Here is a 19,670-nt window from a genome sequence, read left to right on the forward strand (position 1 = left end):
TTGTTGGTGTTAATGAAAAACCAAAGAATTTGCAATCCTGGCTTAAATCAGTAAAGATTGCTTAAACTGAGAAGATAAAATTTTGTCAGCAACATTTCCTGGTAGTTCAGATTCAGGTCCTGGGCACTACATTATGTAGCATTTCTTTAGAAAATTTGAAAAGCCACCAACATAAAGTCTTAACTCCTGATTTTTGTTGTTGTTGTTTTTTAAAAAAAACTTCACAGCTGGTGCTAGTAAGATAATCTATATGTAAATTGGCTCATTTAGTCAGTCTGTTATGTCTTGGATACCAGGAGAATTTAATTAGGCTTTATTGGCACAGGTTTTGCTTGAGTAACCTGAGAGTAATGGTGCATAATGTGGAATTAATCTAGAGTGAAAGAACTGGTACCCTGGGAGCAAACTGGCACAATAGCTTCCTCTTATCCCATTTCCATTGCTTAGTACTTTCCTTTGGAGCTCATGCAGTTCATTTTCCTAATTTTTTCAAACATTGCTCTCTCTCAGATTGGGTTGTTGTATTCTTTAACAACAGTGTGGCTAGCAACATTGCTTGTTTACTAATAGCATTTGCGGCTTTCCGTGAAATAAAATGAAAAACATCATTCATCTAAATCTGGGATTTATTTTGGTGCCTCCCACGTCTGACTCCTTGAAAACAGCATAATAAGAGAGTAGCCATGTTAGACTATGGTGGTGAAAAATCAGTCTGATAGCACTCTTCAGACAAATAGATTTTATTAAAATGCCTTTTTAATTCCTTCATTTGAGAAATATGAAAAGGCATTTAATAACCTTTGAAAGGTACTTCTAGCCACTTTCTGGTCTTTCTAAAGTAGTGTGATAAGGAAAAGGATCTGGCATATCTAGTGATCATGGCATCTTCAAGCAAGAAGAGGTCTGTTATGTGGAACCGAAGTAGTGGTGTTTGGATTGTACAGATGACCCATTCTCATGTTGTAACTCCCATCTCTTGAGGGCAGGCTATTATGGATATTCTGGTTAAATACAGTGCATGTGTTTTCCTTCAAAAGTTGCCTTGGTAAGACTACACTTGGAATATTGCATCCAATTTTCATTACCTCAGTATAAAAAAGATGTTGATACTCTAGAAAGAGTACAGAGAAGAGTAACAAAAATTATTAGGGGACTGGAGGCTAAAACATATGAAGAATGGCTACAGGAAATGGATACATGTCTAGTCTAGTGAAAAGAAGGACTAGAGGTGACATGATAGCAGTGTTCCACTATTTGAGGAACCGGTATAAGGAAGATGGGTCAACCTTTTCTCCAAAGCATCAGAAGGCAAGACAAGAAACAATGGTTGGGAACTAACCAAGGAAAGAATCTACTTAGAACTATGGAGAAATTTCCTGACAATGAGATTAATTAATCAGTGGAATGGCTTGCCTCCATAAATTGTGCTCCATCATTGGAGATTTTTAAGTAGAGATTGGACAACTATTTGTTTGAAATGGTAAAGAGTCTCCTGCTTGGGCAAGGTATTGGACTAAAAGACCTCCAAGATCCACTCCAAGTTTGGTATTCCATTATTCTGTTAAGGTGGCCAGAAGACGGACACTTCCTGGCACTTGGTTTTTTCCCCCCTTTTACTCCCAGTGGTGAGGTCATTGAAGTTAATCACAAAGAAACCACCACATCCCTCTTCCCATCCAAGTTTCACATACAATTATAAAGCAGCCTCGATTTTTGGTCTTTTTGTCTTTCTGCTGCAGTCAGGCAAAAAAAAATAAAACGACTCCCCAGGGTTTACAGGTGAAACTCGAAAAATTAGAATATCATGCAAAAGTTCATTTATTTCAGTAATGCAACTTAAAAGGGGAAACTAATATATGAGATAGACTCATTACATGCAAAGCAAGATAGTTCAAGCCGTGATTTGTCATAATTGTGATGATTATGGCTTACAGCTCATGAAAACCCCAAATCCACAATCTCAGTAAATTAGAATATTGTGAAAAGGTGCAATATTCTAGGCTCAAAGTGTCCCATTCTAATCAGCTAATTAAGCCATAACACCTGCAAATGGTTCCTGAGCCTTTAAATGGTCTCTCAGTCTGGTTCAGTAGGAATCACAATCATGGGGAAGACTGCTGACCTGACAGTTGTGCAGAAAACCATCATTGACACCCTCCATAAGGAGGGAAAGCCTTAAAAGGAAATTGCAAAAGAAGTTGGAATTCCCAAAGTGCTGTATCAAAGCACATTAATAGAAAGTTATGTGGAAGGGAAAAGTGTGGAAGAAAAAGGTGCACAAGCAGCAAGGATGATCGCAGCCTCGAGAGGATTGTCAGGAAAAGGCCATTCAAAAGTGTTGGGGACTTTCACAAGGAGTGGACTGAGGCTGGAGTCTGCATCAAGAGCCACCACACACAGACGGATCCTGGACATGGGCTTCAAATGTCATATTCCTCTTGTCAAGCCGCTCCTGAACAACAAATGTCAGAAGCATCTTACCTGGGCTAAAGAAAAACAGACCTGGTCTGTTGCTCAGTGGTCCAAAGTCCTCTTTTCTGATGAGAGCAACTTTTGCATCTCATTTGGAAACCAAGGACCCAGAGTCTGGAGGAAGAATGGAGAGGCACACACTGCAAGATGCTTGAAGTCCAGTGTGAAGTTTCCACAGTGTTGATTTGGGGAGCCATGTCATCTGCTGGTGTTGGTCCACTGTGCTTCATTAAGTCCAGGGTCAACGCAGCCGTCTACCAGGAGATTTTGGAGCACTTCATGCTTCCTTCTGCAGACGAGCTTTATGGGGATGCTGACTTTATTTTCCAGCAGGACTTGGCACCTGCCCACACTGCCAAAAGCACCAAAACCTGGTTCAATGACTGTGGGATTACTGTGCTTGATTGGCCAGCAAACTCGCCTGACCTGAACCCCATAGAGAATCTATGGGGCATTGCCAAGAGAAAGATGAGAGACATGAGACCGAACAGTGCAGAAGAGCTGAAGGCCGCTATTGAAGCATCCTGGTCTTCCATAACACCTCAGCAGTGCCACAGGCTGATAGCTTCCATGCCACGCCGCATTGAGGCCGTAATTGCTGCAAAAGGGGCCCAAACCAAGTACTGAGTACATATGCATGCTTATACTTTTCAGAGGTCCGATATTGTTCTATGTTCACTCCTTGTTTTATTGATTGCATGTAATATTCTAATTTTCTGAGATTGTGGATTTGGGGTTTTCATGAGGTGTACGCCATAATCATCACAATTATGACAAATCACGGCTTGAACTATCTTGCTTTGCATGTAATGAATCTTATCTCATATATTAGTTTCCCCTTTTAAGTTGCATTACTGAAATAAATGAACTTTTGCACGATATTCTAATTTTTCGAGTTCCACCTGTATTCCCTATCTTGAGAGTTTTGAGAAAGATGGTAAGCTTGGTGCTATAACCAAAACAAATACCTCTGAGATGGTCTTTGCTCAGTACTCTAGCTACTCAAGATTCAGATCAGTTTATCTGCCTCTCCAACTTATGACATATTATGAGTAAGATATTAATTTATATAAAGTTGCATTTTGAATTTCTGAAATAGCTCCCCCTTCCTATCATCTAACAAATTAAGAGCATTTTAATTAGAGGTATGTTGAATTGTGGTATGTGAGAATCAAATATTGCTCACAAGATTATTTAATAAAATCATGTCGGCCCTTGCTTCTCAACATACCTTTTATCTGACAGTTTTTTCTGAGATTGGTTTAAGTGATAGAAAAAGAATAGTTTATCTTTTATTTTTTTTAAAAAAATAAAGTTTCTTGATGAAATTATTGAGAAAATCTAGAATTAATATTATTCGGAAAATAAAATATACAAATGAAATATACAAAATAAGCATTATAAGAAAATGTGTAATCTTCTGCTTGCATCTTTCTGTATATATTTCTACCAGTTCATTTCATGATGAATTGATTCTACTCCACAAAAGATTTATGTCTAATAAATATGTTAGCCTTTTAAGATGCAATAAAACTTTTTTATCGCAATATAATTAAAAACAGCAAAAGTAAACATTTAAAAATGGGAAAGTATCTGATGCCATCTACTGGATTTATCATGTTACTGCAAAACTATTAGCTATTTTTGTAAGACTAGATACAGATTATTTAGTCAGTAGATTGGACCAGTGTTTGTACATCAGTGTCAGAAGAATTTTGACAGACTATTTTGCATTGTTGATAACATGTCAGTAATTAATCACATAGAATCAATTTGGCATGTAATTTAGTCCTGAGAGTTTGATGAAAGCTAGCATCCTACCCATGGTGTTGAATAAATATGAATAGGGAATGTCCTCAGATCCTAAGGAAATGGAAAGGTAAAATGAGGGGGGAAAATCAGCAGAAAAGCAAAGAAAATTGTTTGCTTTTGGAAAATGCAGATAGTAAATTTGTCTTCCTGTTTTAATCACTTAAGAACAATTTCACAATTAAGAACTGTTCATATATTGGGTTTATCTTCAGAAGTTTGTGCTTCAAATTACTTTTAGCTAAAATCATATTATAAGCTGTTTCATGTCAAAATTCCTTTGAATAGAGCACAAATATTTATAATCTGTGATGTTCTGAAATATGGCTTTGTGTTTTATTTACAGAGGCATATCCAATTAGTTTCATGTTAATTTAACATTTCATTATTTAAAGCATGTTTATCCTGACTCCTTTGTAATCAGTTAAAAATAAAGATGGCCCTTGCTTGCAAGCTTGCAGTCTAAAATAGCTATAAGAAAAAAGAAGAAATGGAAAGAGAAGAATTTTTTAAAACACCAAGTTTGACTACAAATTTTTAAATACCAATTGCAATCATGGAAACTCCCAGTTGGTACCATTAATCTTTTGGAAGGGCTGATGAAAAATACTGCTTTCTTCTCTGGTTTCTCAGTTGTTTGCAGTTTAAAGTAGCCAAGATGTAGTGATAGACAGGGAGCCTTGTGTGGGAAGTTGGCTTGTCTACTTGGGTTATTTCAGCAAATTTTTAATGATTAAAAAAATACTGTTGCTGTCATTATTTATAGCATCCTCAAATACAGAAGGAGTCACAGTACATCAAATACCTGTGCTGTGATGACAAGCAGTCTCTACATCATTGGGTAACTGGTATCAGAATTGCAAAGGTAAGAAGAAAAATGATATTTCTCCATAGTAAAAGAGAAAGTAAATGGAATGATGAAAACCAAAAAGGGCATTATACTCTTATGAGTATAAGAGTACTCAAGTGAATAAACATAACTATAGAGTACACAGAACAGAATTTGTATTGGGAAAATAAATTATTTTGTCAACCAAATAATAGGCTTTTAACCTATTGGTTTACAATCCTGTTTACCAGTTCATAGTTTTTATGGAAGAGATTTCAAATCAAGCACTGAAGAAGAATTTCTGTTAAGAATTGATGGAACAAGCAGAGAATGCATGTTCATTTTTTTATGATGGAAAATCTGTCAGATATTTGTGGTGCTTATTTTTCAGTATGGAAAGGCCTTGTATGATAACTACATTGGTGCGGTACAAAAGGCTGAGTTAGCTTCACGTCTGGCAAAGCCAGGAAATACTAAGTCCATAGCTTCTGGGGGATCATCTTCAAAAGGTATCCAAATTATTTATTTTTTAAAAAAGTTATTGTGAGGATGATAGGCTCAGCTTTTTTCCCTACCATTTGCCAATTGCTATCATTGTCTAACACGTTCAATAATAGTTTGTTTTAGGATGTGATTTTTTAATAACTGAACACATTACAATCTGCAGCAGGGAAATAAAGTCATTTGTATCTACTTGATGTAAACCTGAGAAATTTCTTCAAGTGAACAGAGGTTCATTTTATTAATGAGCACTGATGTGAATAACAGTTCTGCAGCCAAAGTTTAGAGGAGGCCAAAATGGTAAAGAGAAAAGTTTGTTTGGCAATAATCACTGCATCTCTCCTACAGCAGATAATAGCACAGGGATTGTTGCAGGACTTATAAATATGATTCAGTGTAAGCTTTTGCCTCATGATCAAACTTTACATTTTGCACATTCAGATATAGTCTTTTAAAATTCTGACTGGTTGCTTCTCCATCCTAAAATATCCTGATATGCCCACTAATTTGTTCCTTGGTTTCTTTGTAAATGATCTATTTAGAGTTAATAGGGAATGGCCTTTATTTGTCCTCATTACATGGTCTTAATTAGTTTGCCTAAGGCAGACGTGTCAAACACAAGGCCCGGGGGCCGGATCCGGCCCGCAAAGTGGTTTCATGCGGCCCGCGAAGCCATCCTGGAAACAGTGAGGGAACGGCCCCCACTGCCTTGGCCCTGGCCCAGAGACCCTCCTTCTGCCAGAGACCCTCAGATCTGTCCCACTCCCGCCCAGGCCCCCATAGGCCCCCTTGATGCCAATGATGCAGAGCTGTCCACGCCCACCCACTAGGCCATACGCACTTTAGCCACGCCCACCCAGGCCACGCCCACCCGGCCCCCTGAGGGCAATTGCAATGCTGATGCAGCCCTCAATGAAATTGAGTTTGACACCCCTGCACTAAACCATTATTAGAGTTTGCAATTTTCTTTACTGAAACTGCCGCTTTGGAAAATATTGGTCCGGGCTGGAATGTTCAAATAGAAACTGGGGGGTGGGGGGAGAACAGTTTAAAAGTCAAACGCCAGCTCCTGAAATAAAATATGCTACAAGGTTGGAATGACTTACAAACTAGTATAAATACGATTTCATTGTAGCAGTCAGGAGATCTGGCTGGAAATGTCCCTTCGAGATGCTTAAGAAAGTTTTCTCCCTCGAGTCCCCCCTTTCATTTTGAAGTTGGTATAGTCCTGAATTTATATTGCTTGCTGCAGAGCCAGCAACGTTCATTTCAGAGGTGGGGGGGTGGAGGAGGAGGAAAAGTATGATGCTCGTTTCGTTCAAACAATCGCTTTTTATTTTCCTGTTGCGTTAGGGGCCAGCTTTTGCAATTCTCCTTAGTTTTTTTCCCCGGTTTATTCTGTGGTGGGGGTTTTCCTTAGGAGCCTAAGATATACGTCTTCTCCTGTTGGATATTTTCCAAACCATTGACCTTTCTGAGCTGCTTTATAGCGGCTCTTTACCCTTTCCAGATGGCTTTTAGTTTTCAAACTGATTTCACCAGAGGTTTTTGAAATTTCTTTAGCCAATTCCTCTTGGATCGCCAACTCATGAGTTTTCTCTTCATATTCTGTAATTTTTGCTTTGGGAGCCACCTGTAGCCACCTCTTATGGTTTGGAGGCACTAGTCCCCCTGCTCGCTTCCCCCATTTTTCAGCCACTCTAACTGAAGCAGGTTTCCCTTGCTCTCTGACAATATTTCCAGTGGATGTTGCAAATCCTTGCCTATTTGTTAATAACCTAAAAAATAGGACTTCTTCCATTGGATTTGTTGCAAGCCAATTATCTCTCTGTATTAGGATCCCAAGTAATAAAAGTGGTATAGCAGAGATGGCAAACGATCCCATTTTACACATCTCCTTTTGCTCATTTAACCCCCAAAATGGATGCCTTAGAGCAGACATGTCAAACACAAGGCCCGGGGGCCGGATCCTGCCCGCGAAGTGGTTTCATGTGGCCCGCAGAGCCATCCTGGAAACAGTGAGGGAACGGCCCCCACTGCCTTGGCCCTGGCCCAGAGACCCTCCTTCTGCCAGAGACCCTCAGATCTGTCCCACTCCTGCCCAGGCCCCCATAGGCACCCTTGATGCAAACGATGTAGAGCTGGCCACGCCCACCCAGTAGGCCACGCCCACCCTGGCCATACCCACCCGGCCCCCTAAGGGCAACTGCAATGCTGATGCGGCCCTCAATGAAATTGAGTTTGACACCCCTGCCTTAGAGTATGGCAGCCAAGATTAACGGTCACTCTCTGTGGTTACTAAGCAACCACATGTCATTCCATATGGAGGCTGCAGGAGAAGGCCACAACATTTCAACAGCTGAGCGTCACTGTTTTCGCAGTTTAAACGGAACAGCGGGGCTGACGGCCAAAAATGATTGCCTTCGATGGAGCCTTGCCACCCTTTGTTTACCTTTATGCTATATGCCACTCTCCCCAGATGCTGATCAGCATCTGTAAGAACTTTACATATATACACATGTCACTTTTGCTTGAGAACAGACATGGGAATCATAAGAGAAATGGTGTTTGCACATTACTATAATACAGACGTGTCAAACACAAGGCCCGGGGGCCGGATCCAGCCCGCAAAGTGGTTTCATGCGGCCCCTGAAGCCATCCTGGAAACAGTGAGGGAACGGCCCCCACTGCCTTGGCCCTGGCCCAGAGACCCTCCTTCTGCCAGAGACCCTCAGATCTGTCCCACTCCCGCCCAGGCCCCCATAGGCCCCCTTGATGCCAATGATGCAGAGCTGTCCACGCCCACCCAGTAGGCCATACGCACTTTAGCCACGCCCACCCAGGCCACGCCCACCCGGCCCCCTGAGGGCAATTGCAATGCTGATGCAGCCCTCAGTGAAACTGAGTTTGACACCCCTGGCCTAAGGTGTTCTTCTTGTTCAATGCCAACCACAATTCAGGCCAGATTTGCACTGTCTTCCTGACCCACTGCCAAAGCAGGCCACTCACTGTTTCCTGAGTACTAGAGTAGTTGCTATCAACCTCCACCTTCTCCTACCCTCTGCTTTTGTATCCCTGCAGTCATGTTTGGAAGCTCTGCTGTTTTCTGTCTTGAACCATTTTAAGTCCTTCTGAGCATCTACCACATGGGGGTCAAACTCACAACGTCACATGATGTGTTGCGATGTTTCCCCCATTGCCGGCAATGGGGTGGGCACGCTTTGGCCTGATGCATCCGGCCCATGGGCTGGCAGTTTGGCACCCCTGATGTACCAGGCTTTATTCCAATGTAGGACATCCTCAGCTTTGATTAGCTATAATGCTTGGTACCCTCATCCCTTCCAGTGACAGGTCACTGCCCTCTAAGGCTATTTCATGCTGGGCTCTTATGTCCGCAACTGGTCAGATTGGTGTTTTTTTTCTTCCAGTTGATCTAACAGTGACCATAAAGACTAGCTCTCCTGCCATTTTCCTTACTTCTTATGCCAGCACACACCTGTTGTACCTTTACATTTCTCAGTGTCCACCATTAGTTTTTTCAGTCTAGAGCAGGGCTTTTCAACCTTTTCACCCATTGTACCACTTTTAGCATATGGCAACATCTGAGTACCCCCAGTCGCCTAGCAAGGTGTCAAAAACTTGATGACAAAAAAGGAAAAAAGTGATGGAAGTGCAGGTAGTCCTCATCTTACAACAGTTCGCTTGGTGACTGTTCAAAGTTACAATGGCACTGGAAAAAGTGCCCCCAAGCCACAGCCGAGCAAGACGCCTGCCTGCCTGGCGGCGCTCTTCCTCCTGTCCGAGGTTTTCATTGTTGTGAGCATTTCTGTTGAGGATTGGCAGTAGGGGTGGGGTGGGGGGTTGGTTTTTATTCCCCCCGTCTGCTGGGTGATTACAGCAGGTTTTGGTCACTTCACATGACCCTGGGACACTGTGACAGTCATAAATATGAATCAGTTGCCAAGCATCTGAATGTAAATGACAAAACCCAGGAGATGCTGCAACATTCCAGCTGATTGGCACTTCTTTGGGCTCAGCAGAAGCGCTGGGACCAGCACCGAGCTCTAGCTGGAGCCTGGTGCTGATCCTGACACTTCCACTGAGCCCTGACAGCCCTGCAGCTTCAGCCATTCTGGCTCAGGCTTGTGTGGTGCTGCCCCCGGTTCAGCTCATTGCCCTCCCCCATTACCACTTTTCTAGGATGGTCGCGTACCACCTGCCAGGTGCCAATGTACCACAGGTGGTACCCGTACCACTGGTTGAAAAGCCCTGTTCTATGGACTTGCAGCAGAATATAGGAATGAAGGAACAACCTGTTCTTTTTGATCAGCAGCGATGCTACAATTAGGAGGGAAAAGGAAAAAAATCCGTATTAAAAGACTGGCAAGGAATAATCCCTAAAAGTTGTGTTGGCAATTAATAAGATTGCCTGCATGGGAAGAGGGTCAAGCAATCAAGTGCTGTGGAAGCCATGTTGGACGTGATGGGCCCACTGGGTCTTTTTTTGCTGTCAGTATTCTATATTTCTATGTTTCATTAGCCCAGGCCTGTTGCCAGAGCACTGCAATCCAGAATACAATTGCTAAATAGTTTTCAGGAACAGCCAAAAGCAGCACAGCAAACAGTGTGAAACTGCCTTCAGCATCAGTAAAAACTTTGCATATTTCTTGTAAAGCTCAACTATATTTTGCGCTCTCATTTATTACACTGAGTAGATATTCCAATGCAAGAACCATTTTCCTCAAAGATTCAGTTTCCAAATATCCTTGACTAAACAGGTGAATAACAGGTCATTCTCCTAGTTTACTAAGCTCTTAAAGATTGTACACAAGGGTAGTTATAAACAGTACATCTGTTTTCATTTTGTCCAGTTTGCTCCTAAGGGTGATATGGTATCCATGTTCCTTTTGGAAATTATGAACAATATTCATCTGCCATCACCAATTTATAAGCTATTTTCATGAGATAGAAAAAGTAGCATATTCTCTTCACAGCAAGGCTCAATAATAAATCACAGCTCTTAGACATCAGTTAGTGGGACTGGCTGCGCAGAAGTCTTAGCTTAGCTGCTTTAGAAACTTTACTGCCTACAAGAATGAAGTCTTAACATACCAGGGTTGATTGTCCAAAATAATGCAAAAAATCTAATCTGTACAGCAGTGCTCCTGAGTTTAAATGCTAGGCTTTTTTCTCAGTTCCTTCCAGGTTAACAAATACTTGATGGCCTAAAAAGGTATTTGAAGTATCTTTACAGCACGATTCTCCCTGAGTTTGCTAGTTCCTGCTTTGCCAATCTCAATTCTTACTGATGATGCTGAATAAGATTATTTTTGTTTAAATCTAATTATTTTTTAGTAGCACAGGCAACCCTCTTCTTTCTTCTTTGTTGTATTATTATAGGTAGCACTCATGCCAATGGACAAATCCCCCAAAATGTAATCCTTAATACAGCAAACACTGCAGAAATTGGAAAATCTGCTGCTATGCCAAAGATACAAATTAATGTAAGTATGCAAGAACTGCAATCCTTCCTATCTTTTTTGAAGAAAGGGTCTCCCAAAACTAATAATCTTTGCAAAGGTGGCAATTATCTGTAGCTCAATTGTAGGATGAGAACGAACCTCCACCCTCATCCTACACCAATAATCTTTTTTTTGCTGAAGAAAAAGTCCTCTGCCAGAAAGGGGAAATAGATGCTGGAAACTGGCCAAAAACATTGCAAATTTTGGTCACGTGACTGGAATGTTGCAAACAGTCATTTGTCAAGAACTCAATCACACAACCAGAGGGATGAGTGTGGCTGTTGAAACTTTGAAAACGTGTTGTAAAGCAGCTTTTGGAGGCATCTTTTAACTTCAAACAGTCATTAAGCAATTGGTTGTAAGTCAAGGAGTATCTGAACCTTGCTTGGGTTAAGTTTCAGACAGATTTGCTCCTTCTTGTCCACAGTTCCCCTTGGCAGCAGATAAAGGGCATCCACTCTTATCTACTGTCAAGTTCAGGGTGTAAATATATAACTGCCACATATTGACTATTCTATACCTATAAAAAAACCTTAAAATGGATCTAATATTTTAACGTCATTTTAAAAAGTTTTTAATTCTTTATAAAAAATATTATATTTTGTTTCCAACCTCTTCCATGAAGTCTCTTTGTGAATTAACATTTCACAAGAAAGGTGGGGGTAGCATAAAAATTTAGTAATTGGAATACTGTGGGTATTAAGATATACCAAATGCAAGTGAACGTTAGGCATAGCTAAACCTCTCCTTATGCTTTTTTTCTAATTTTGGTGTCATAGCTAGTTTGATTTTTTTAAATTTATACCAGAATGATTGCATGTATACTTCTGCTAACATTTTTCACAATTCCTCCTAAAAGGATACATGTCTGCACATTATTTTCATGAGGTGTGCATTTTGTGTAATTCCCTACCTATCCATATGTATCTGTGTGTTGTGTATGTGTGCATTTAGCAATTTTAATTGCAAAGTTCAAATAGTTTTTTAAAGCAAGCTAGACTTCAGTTCAGTATTAATTCATATATTCATATATAAAATTATAGTGTATATACATAATTCGTTGACATTATTTTGAACTTTTGTAAGGGGTGCGAGAATATATCAAGTGTTCTAGGGGTGCGGGGTATAGAAAAGGTTGGGAACCACTGGACAACAGAATCTGGAAGTTGAAGTCCACGCATATTAAAAGTTGTTGAAGTCAAAAAACACTGCTGTAAATGATTGGTTCTTGAATAATAGGCTATGTACCAGTGGGAAACTGTTGACTGCATACTCTTCCATAATACAATAATCAGGAAGTATAATTTCTTGTATGCTAATCATTTTAAAATCATTTTTAAGGTTAAAAAGCCAGATGATACCTTCAGTGTTAGTCAAGCATCATCCCTACCTGTACAACAGGTGAAACAGATCCGCAGGCCTGGTGGTTTGCACCCTCCTCCCCCTCCTCAAAGACGGTCTTCTGCTATTACTCTTTCATTGGACTTACCCACCATTGCTGAGAGGAAAAATCCAACTTTCTTACCAAATTACGAAGAATTTCCACCACCCCCTGAATTTATACCCCTTCCTCCAAATTTGGAAGATCTGCCGCCGCCGCCACCACCACCGTCTCCGCCACTGCCTGAATACTATGAATCTCCTCCTGATTTCACTCCCCCTCCCCCGCCTTTTCCTGCTCCTGGCATGGGCTCTGCGGAACTACTACCACCTCCGCCACTGCCCTCCCTCTCTGTCCCTGGTCCTCCTCCTGCATCCAAGAAGAAACCACCACCACCACCTAGAAGACAAGAAGAAGGTGCTTGTCAGGTTGTAAGACCAAAACAAAGTGGATCAATTTCAAGAGGACATGTTGCTGAGCAAGGAGACTTCATGTCTGATCTAATGAAAGCACTGCAAAAGAAAAGGAGTGAGTCTTCATGAACTAAGTAGGTTAAAACACCAAGTAATCTAAAGGAGTCTATGCTAGAAAAAATTATGCAGACACAGACCAAAGGCTTGGTTGAGCTACTGGTTCAATTCCTGTGCTCTTGCTTGAAGGCTGAATAAACACAATCAAGCAAAGGAGACGTCCTGGAGACAAACAGGTTTCAGAAAAATTGATTTGATCCAGATTTTTTTTTTTAAAAAAAATCAGGATTAATTTAAAAGTTGATTAACTTAATGAAGAGCTTTTTTCCCCCCGATTTTGCTCCATACTACTTGCATGTAAGAATAACCTGGATAAAGCCTTGGCAGTTTGGCTCATCTAAGCATAGGCTAGAATACTTTGCAGCTGTAACACTGAATAACAAATTCACTTCACAGTTTGTAAATTCCTTCTTTCATTATGGGGTCAAAATCTGCCCCGTATCTGCCCCTTCTACTTTTTTGTTTGCCAAAGTTGGACATGGGAAAATGCAACTCGAAACTTTCATTTTGTTATGCAATATACTATCTGTTTCCTCAGTTTATTTCAAAGTCAAAGTGAATTTTGTTTTCAGTGATTAATATCTGCAGACAATCTCTGTGGTTATTTATTTGGTATAATGCAGGAACATTCTTTTGAAGATAGCTTTAATTTTTCTATTCTCAACTACTAATTTAGTGGTTGTACTAGGACCAGGTGATATCTAAAAATGTTTGTCTCACAGAAAGTAATTTATTTCTTCTTACTTATATTTTATCATGTATATTTCATTTTTATTCTCCTTTATTTACTGCAGTCTTCATGAATAAAACTTATTTCTTTAATCCAGTGTCTAATTAAAAGCATACACTTTGGAAATTAATGGCTGGATTCATATACCTTATTAAGCGAAGGTCTGTTTTATGCTATGGCTTCTATAACATTAACAACTTTTACAGATACACCAATTAAGTCAATGTTATAATGGTGCTAAAAATTAAAATTTACATCAAATTTACAAGTATTTGTAATCTTTCAACATCCCTCAGTCACTTGATCACCATTATAGTCAGTATATGTTCTGTGCCTGATCTGTGGGGTTTTCTCCCCCCACCTCCCAGAGTAGAGAGATTGAAGAGGAAGGGTTTGCTGTTGGCTCTTCTACTTATTGTAAAAAAGTCTTATTCAGCCTGGGTCTGGGAACCATTGGCATGCAATACAAATAGCTTACATTATGTACTATCTTTATATCTCCATAAATCTCTCTGCTCTGCAGGAGAGGAGGAGAAGAAACAAGCTATTTTCTTCTGCCATTGCAATCATATTCCTTTTGAAAAATAAATTCCTCAGCAGTCAGTTGTTCTTTTATTTCATTTAAGGTTCTCTAGTTTCCTGTACTTGCAAGTCTTGATATGTTAATCATTTTTCTTTACAGTTTCTTTTCTATAAAACGCTTAAGCCAGTATTTTCAGGCAAAGCCTTAGTTTATATTTGTTTTATATTCTTAATATGGCACTCCCAACTTAATGATTTTTGAAATCTACCTTAACTTCCAATCTTCGCTTCCTTGCGAAGGTTGTTGAGAGCGTGGTGGCGCACCAACTTCCTCAGATCCTGGATGAAGCGGTTTATCTAGACCCGTACCAATCGGGCTTCAGGCCGGGCTACAGCACGGAGACGGCATTGGTCGCTCTGATGAATGATCTCTGGAGAGCCCGGGACAGGGGCCATTCCTCTGTCCTAGTCTTATTAGACCTCTCGGCGGCTTTCGATACCATCGACCATGGTATCTTGCTGCGACGCCTCAGGGGGCTGGGAGTGGGAGGCACGGTTCTGCGTTGGTTCTCCTCCTTTCTCCAGGGTCGCTCGCAGTCGGTGCTGGCAGGGGGACAGAGGTCGACCCCGAGGCCTCTCGTTTGCGGAGTCCCTCAGGGGTCAGTCCTCTCGCCTCTCCTGTTCAACATCTACATGAAACCGCTGGGTGAGATCATTCGCAGCTTTGGAGTAGGGTACCATCAGTATGCTGATGACACCCAGCTTTTCATCTCAACTCCAAACAGCATCAGTGATGCCCTCGACGTGATGTCCCGCTGCCTGAAAGCAGTCCGGGAATGGATGGGGAGGAACAGGCTTCAACTGAACCCGGACAAGACTGAATGGCTGTACGTACCGGCAAGCCAGGATACTCAGAACATCCCATCCCTTAACATCGGGGACAAGTCACTACCACCTGTTGATAGGGCCCGCAACCTGGGTGTCCTCCTAGACTCGCAGCTCTCCCTGGAAGATCACATAGGAGCTGTGACCAAGGGGGCCTTCTCCCGGGTTCGACTAGTTCGCCAACTACGGCCTTATCTGGACCTGGATGCCTTACATACAGTCACCCATGCCCTTGTGACCTCTCGCCTAGACTACTGTAACGCTCTCTACATGGGGCTGCCCTTGAGATCCACTCGGAAGCTTCAACTGGTGCAAAGTGCAGCGGCACGGACACTCTTGGGAGCCTCCCGATACTCCCATATCACACCTCTCCTCCGTGCGCTGCACTGGCTTCCAGTTGCCTTCCGTGTGAAGTTCAAGGTGCTAACAATGACATACAAAGCCCTACATGGCATGGGTCCGGACTACCTACGGGAGCACCTTCTGCCAATGTCAACACCCCACCGCCCTGTACGCTCCCACAGAGAGGGCCTCCTCAGGGTACCACCGCTCAAGGAATGTCGACTGGTGGCGCCCAGGGGGAGGGCATTCTCGGTGCGCCAGCCCTCTGGAACTGCTTACCAACTGAAATCCGGATGGCCCCCGACCTCCGCACCTTCCGGCGCGACTTAAAGACTTACCTATTCCAGCAGTCCGGCCTGGCCTGATAGCTCTGACAGCTCTAATTGGGGTCCCAGTTTGTTTTGCTTTGATTATTGTTTTTCAATACTGTTTCACTTTGTTGCCTGTCCTACTCTGTACACCGCCCCGAGTCCCTCGGGAGAAGGGCGGTTTATAAAAATAAATAAATAAATAAATAAATAAATAAATAAATAAATAAATAAATAAATAAACTTTATCGTGCATTAAAAAAATGCCACCCAAATTTTATTTTGTGTTCTTCCAATTCTAACTTGCTTTTTTCTTAGCAACAACCATTCTTTCATCCAAATCAAATAGCAGACCACAAAATATAATTTAAAATCTGGCAATCCCAATTCTCATTTCTTTGCATTTTGGAGAATTTTATATTTAACCCTTTAATAATTCACAATTCTGGGACTAAACCTGAGACCCAGAAATAGAGTCTGGGGACTTCACAGATTCTTTAGAATAACTGAGAAAAACCTAGTGAATTTGCTGACCATCAAGAGATTCTGTTTACAATACAAATACGTTCACGATAAATTTTGGATTTTCAGTAACATATCTAAAAGTTTAGTAAACTTCAAACTGCAGATTCTCCTAGCTGCAACATTCGAGATCTAATTACAAGGTGGCCTGTGAAAACATTGATGATTGTATTACAAAAACAGAAAATGACTCGATGGCCTTTGATTTACCAGGCAAGCAGGAGGAGAAATTACATTATGTTCACCATGCACAAATGATGTGAATTTTGCAAGTTGCATTAATGATGCAATGTCTTCATACTCTGCATGAAAAATCTTATGTCAATGACTAAAAAAAGGTGAATGGGAAGGAAGATCCTGAGTTCCTTTGGATTTCTGGTCATAGTACTTTTGGTTATTTATTATTTATATACCACTCATCACACTCTGACTCCAGATCAGAGTTCTCCAACCTTTTCCCGGTGGGGAGATCAGCTTCCAAATTACTGCGTACTGAAGTTTGTGCACACACGCAAACGGAGCCACACCCACTGGTGCAGTAGTAGCAGCTGGGTTTGTGCTGGCGGCATGTGCACCCCCTGCGGCAGCTAGTGCCCATTCACACATGCACAAATGGGCCACGCACACACACCGGTGCTACTGGCCCATTTGCATATGCACTAATGGCTGTGAGCACTAGTGCGAGTGGGAGGGGGAATGCACACCCACGCGTGCGTGCCTTAGCCAGCCGTTTCTGTGGCCCGCTGGCCAACAGCCTGCAGCCCAGTACCGAGCTGCAGCCCATAGGTTGGGGACCTCTGTTCTAGATAGCTTGAAATATAGTAGTACAATATAAATATAAGTATATAAATATATAATTACATAAACTAACGTAATTGCACAGAGAAATGTGGCATGTGGTGGCTCATGAGGTTAGGGCATTCAAGACCTGGCTGCTGCCACATGGTGGAGTGAGTTCCCATCACTCGCTCCAGTCCTGCCAACCCACCAGGTGATCATGAGTACATGGATAGGTACCACTTTGGTGGGCAACTTAATGGGGACATGAAAGGAGCTCCCAACTGGGTATCCTCCAGGCAAAGGTAATGTCACCACTTGATCCTTTCACCATGGAAACTTCGGTGCTTCCAACAGAAGTATAATACAGTGTAGTTCAAGAAGTATTGGAAACAGCCAAACTTATAGGAAGATTAAACAAAACAGGACAAATGGAAATGGAAAAACACAGATAGTAACAATGACTACTATGACTATATAATGTGCTGCCTTTGCATCCCCTCTTTTGGGATGTTGGGACCTGACCAGTGTTGGTTTAATATTTAGGATTTTGTAACTGAAAAGCACGTAGACTTTGGTGCTGTTATGGTCACATAGCTTCACATCATCTGTATGGACTTTGGAGTGGGTATTGAGGGAAAGACAGAAGCACAAACAAACTCTGTTTTAATTTTGTCCTGTGCTTTTTTTTGAGAAGGCATAGGAATAAGATATAATTTAGCTTTTCACAGGAGGGAGAAGAATCAGTTTGACAAAAATAAAAATTGCACCAAAGCATATCTACAAACACTGAACTCCATTTTAATCTAGCCTAGCATGTTGTAGTTATCTAGCAATGGAAAAAAGCAATTCAATAATAATACAATATACTACAGGGAAATATCACCTTTTTATTTAATTACAAATTATTTTCATCACGATGAACAACTGACTTTAACATCCTTAGCCCAAGCAGGGGGTCGCTGTGCATAACCAGCTTTTTCAGCCAATGCCTGTACCTGAAATGGATGTTGCAAAACTTGTTGCAAGAAGCGGACCTGAAAAACAAAAGGGAAAAACAGGTGCAGCAGATTTGAAAATGCTTAAACAATACCTTGATTGGTTAAAGAGAAAACAACTTTAGCCTTTCGTGTATAAAGATTATATTAATGCAGCTTGTAAATATGTTGTACCTCTGAAAAATCATTTATTTCCGCCTTCTGGACAGCTGATTCTGCCATCCAATTTCTAAGCACATATCTTGGGTTAACAGCTGCAATCAAAAAGAAAATGAATTGCAGATACAAAACACAAGTACTTCCTTATCACTGCTAGAATTAGAAAAACAGATTTCAAAGATCTGAAAGTAAAAAGAAACAAAAAGATAAAACTGAATAGCTATTGTTCACCATAGTACATTTTACGCTGAACCTGTACTAGAACAATACAAGATGTCAGTTTCTTTCTAAACTGGAAACTTTAATAAAGGCGACAGCCTTTCCATTGCTTCCTTCCCCCAAAATCTGGTTACAGCATATTATAATTGTAGAACACTTGTTATATTAGACAACAATAGAAAATAATAAATTGCAATTCCTAAAATGATAATATTGTACTTATTAAATTTATATGCCACCCCTCTCACTGATAAGGCATAACATGAATTTATAAACCCTCCTCCCCTTAATCAAACTAATTATTTCATAAAGTTAGGGTTAAAAATAACACTTAGTTAACATTTATTCATTGCATTTCAATCTCTATAAAAAAAACAATAGAACCTTACAACTTTTACAAACTAAAACCATTCCATTCAACGTAAAAAAAAACATTTAAGCTTTATTTTTAATGAGACAAAGCTTGCTTATTTTTGCTAGCTAATTTTTTCCCTAGGTTTCATTTTAGGGGCAACCCTGTCATTCTATAAAAAAAGTTCCCCAGTGTTCCATGTGTCACTGCAATTGCCTTTTTTCAGGAAAAGAAATAAAAGGGAGGAGCACGCAGCCATCTAGATCTTGGGAAGTTTCCAGCATTTGTTTAATGGATGTGGGCACTGTGTCTGATTGTTTTTGAATTTTGAATCACAAAGTCCAACGCAGAAAACTGCAAATACAGGGAGATCAAAATTAATCTTTAAATGGTTACAGTGAAACTGCATTGCTTTCTGTGTGTTTAAATAAAAAGAATGAAAAATTACTTGCTTCTCAAGCTTTCCAAGTCTTAACAGTAAACATTGCAACCTATTTTATTGAACATACAGGTATTTAGAAGCTGAATCTATAAGAAGAGAAATGAACTTTTTGAATGATAGAACAAATTGTCACTATACTCACTGCTCATTCTTTTCCTTCTTTCAGAGTCTGAATCATCTATATTCCTACAGAGTGTATAAAAACAGATGTAAGACATTCAGTTTGAAACTATATATATATATATATATATATATGTGGATCTTTGGTCATTCGGGGTTTTCCCCGCGTAGAACTAAAGGTGTAGGCGCAACGTTTCAACGGAATCCCATCCGTCATCATCAGGCTGGTGGATTTACCAGCCTGATGATG

General features: G+C 40.7%; 2 protein-coding genes across 7 annotated transcripts in view; one reads left to right on the forward strand and one right to left on the reverse strand.

Moving 5' to 3' along the window:
• The window catches only part of APBB1IP (amyloid beta precursor protein binding family B member 1 interacting protein), a 48,924-nt gene extending 34,625 nt beyond the window's left edge, over positions 1-14,299 (forward strand). For both annotated transcript variants that reach the window (XM_081343262.1, XM_081343263.1), the window contains 4 exons: positions 5,048-5,146; positions 5,502-5,619; positions 11,012-11,115; positions 12,475-14,299. In XM_081343262.1, coding sequence (XP_081199388.1) covers positions 5,048-5,146; positions 5,502-5,619; positions 11,012-11,115; positions 12,475-13,056 — 903 coding nt within the window. In that variant the 3' untranslated portion in view covers positions 13,057-14,299. The remainder of the gene's footprint in view (positions 1-5,047; positions 5,147-5,501; positions 5,620-11,011; positions 11,116-12,474) is intronic.
• A 3,701-nt stretch (positions 14,300-18,000) lies between these two features.
• The window catches only part of LOC308677714 (protein adenylyltransferase SelO-like), a 42,030-nt gene continuing 40,360 nt past the window's right edge, over positions 18,001-19,670 (reverse strand). For all 5 annotated transcript variants that reach the window (XM_081344355.1, XM_081344356.1, XM_081344354.1 and 2 more), the window contains 3 exons: positions 19,443-19,486; positions 18,303-18,382; positions 18,001-18,167 (listed from right to left, as the gene is read on the reverse strand). In XM_081344355.1, coding sequence (XP_081200481.1) covers positions 18,045-18,167; positions 18,303-18,382; positions 19,443-19,486 — 247 coding nt within the window. In that variant the 3' untranslated portion in view covers positions 18,001-18,044. The remainder of the gene's footprint in view (positions 18,168-18,302; positions 18,383-19,442; positions 19,487-19,670) is intronic.

Source organism: Vipera berus (genome assembly GCF_964194415.1).
Source record: "Vipera berus genome assembly, chromosome: Z".
Lineage (NCBI taxonomy): Eukaryota > Metazoa > Chordata > Lepidosauria > Squamata > Viperidae > Vipera > Vipera berus.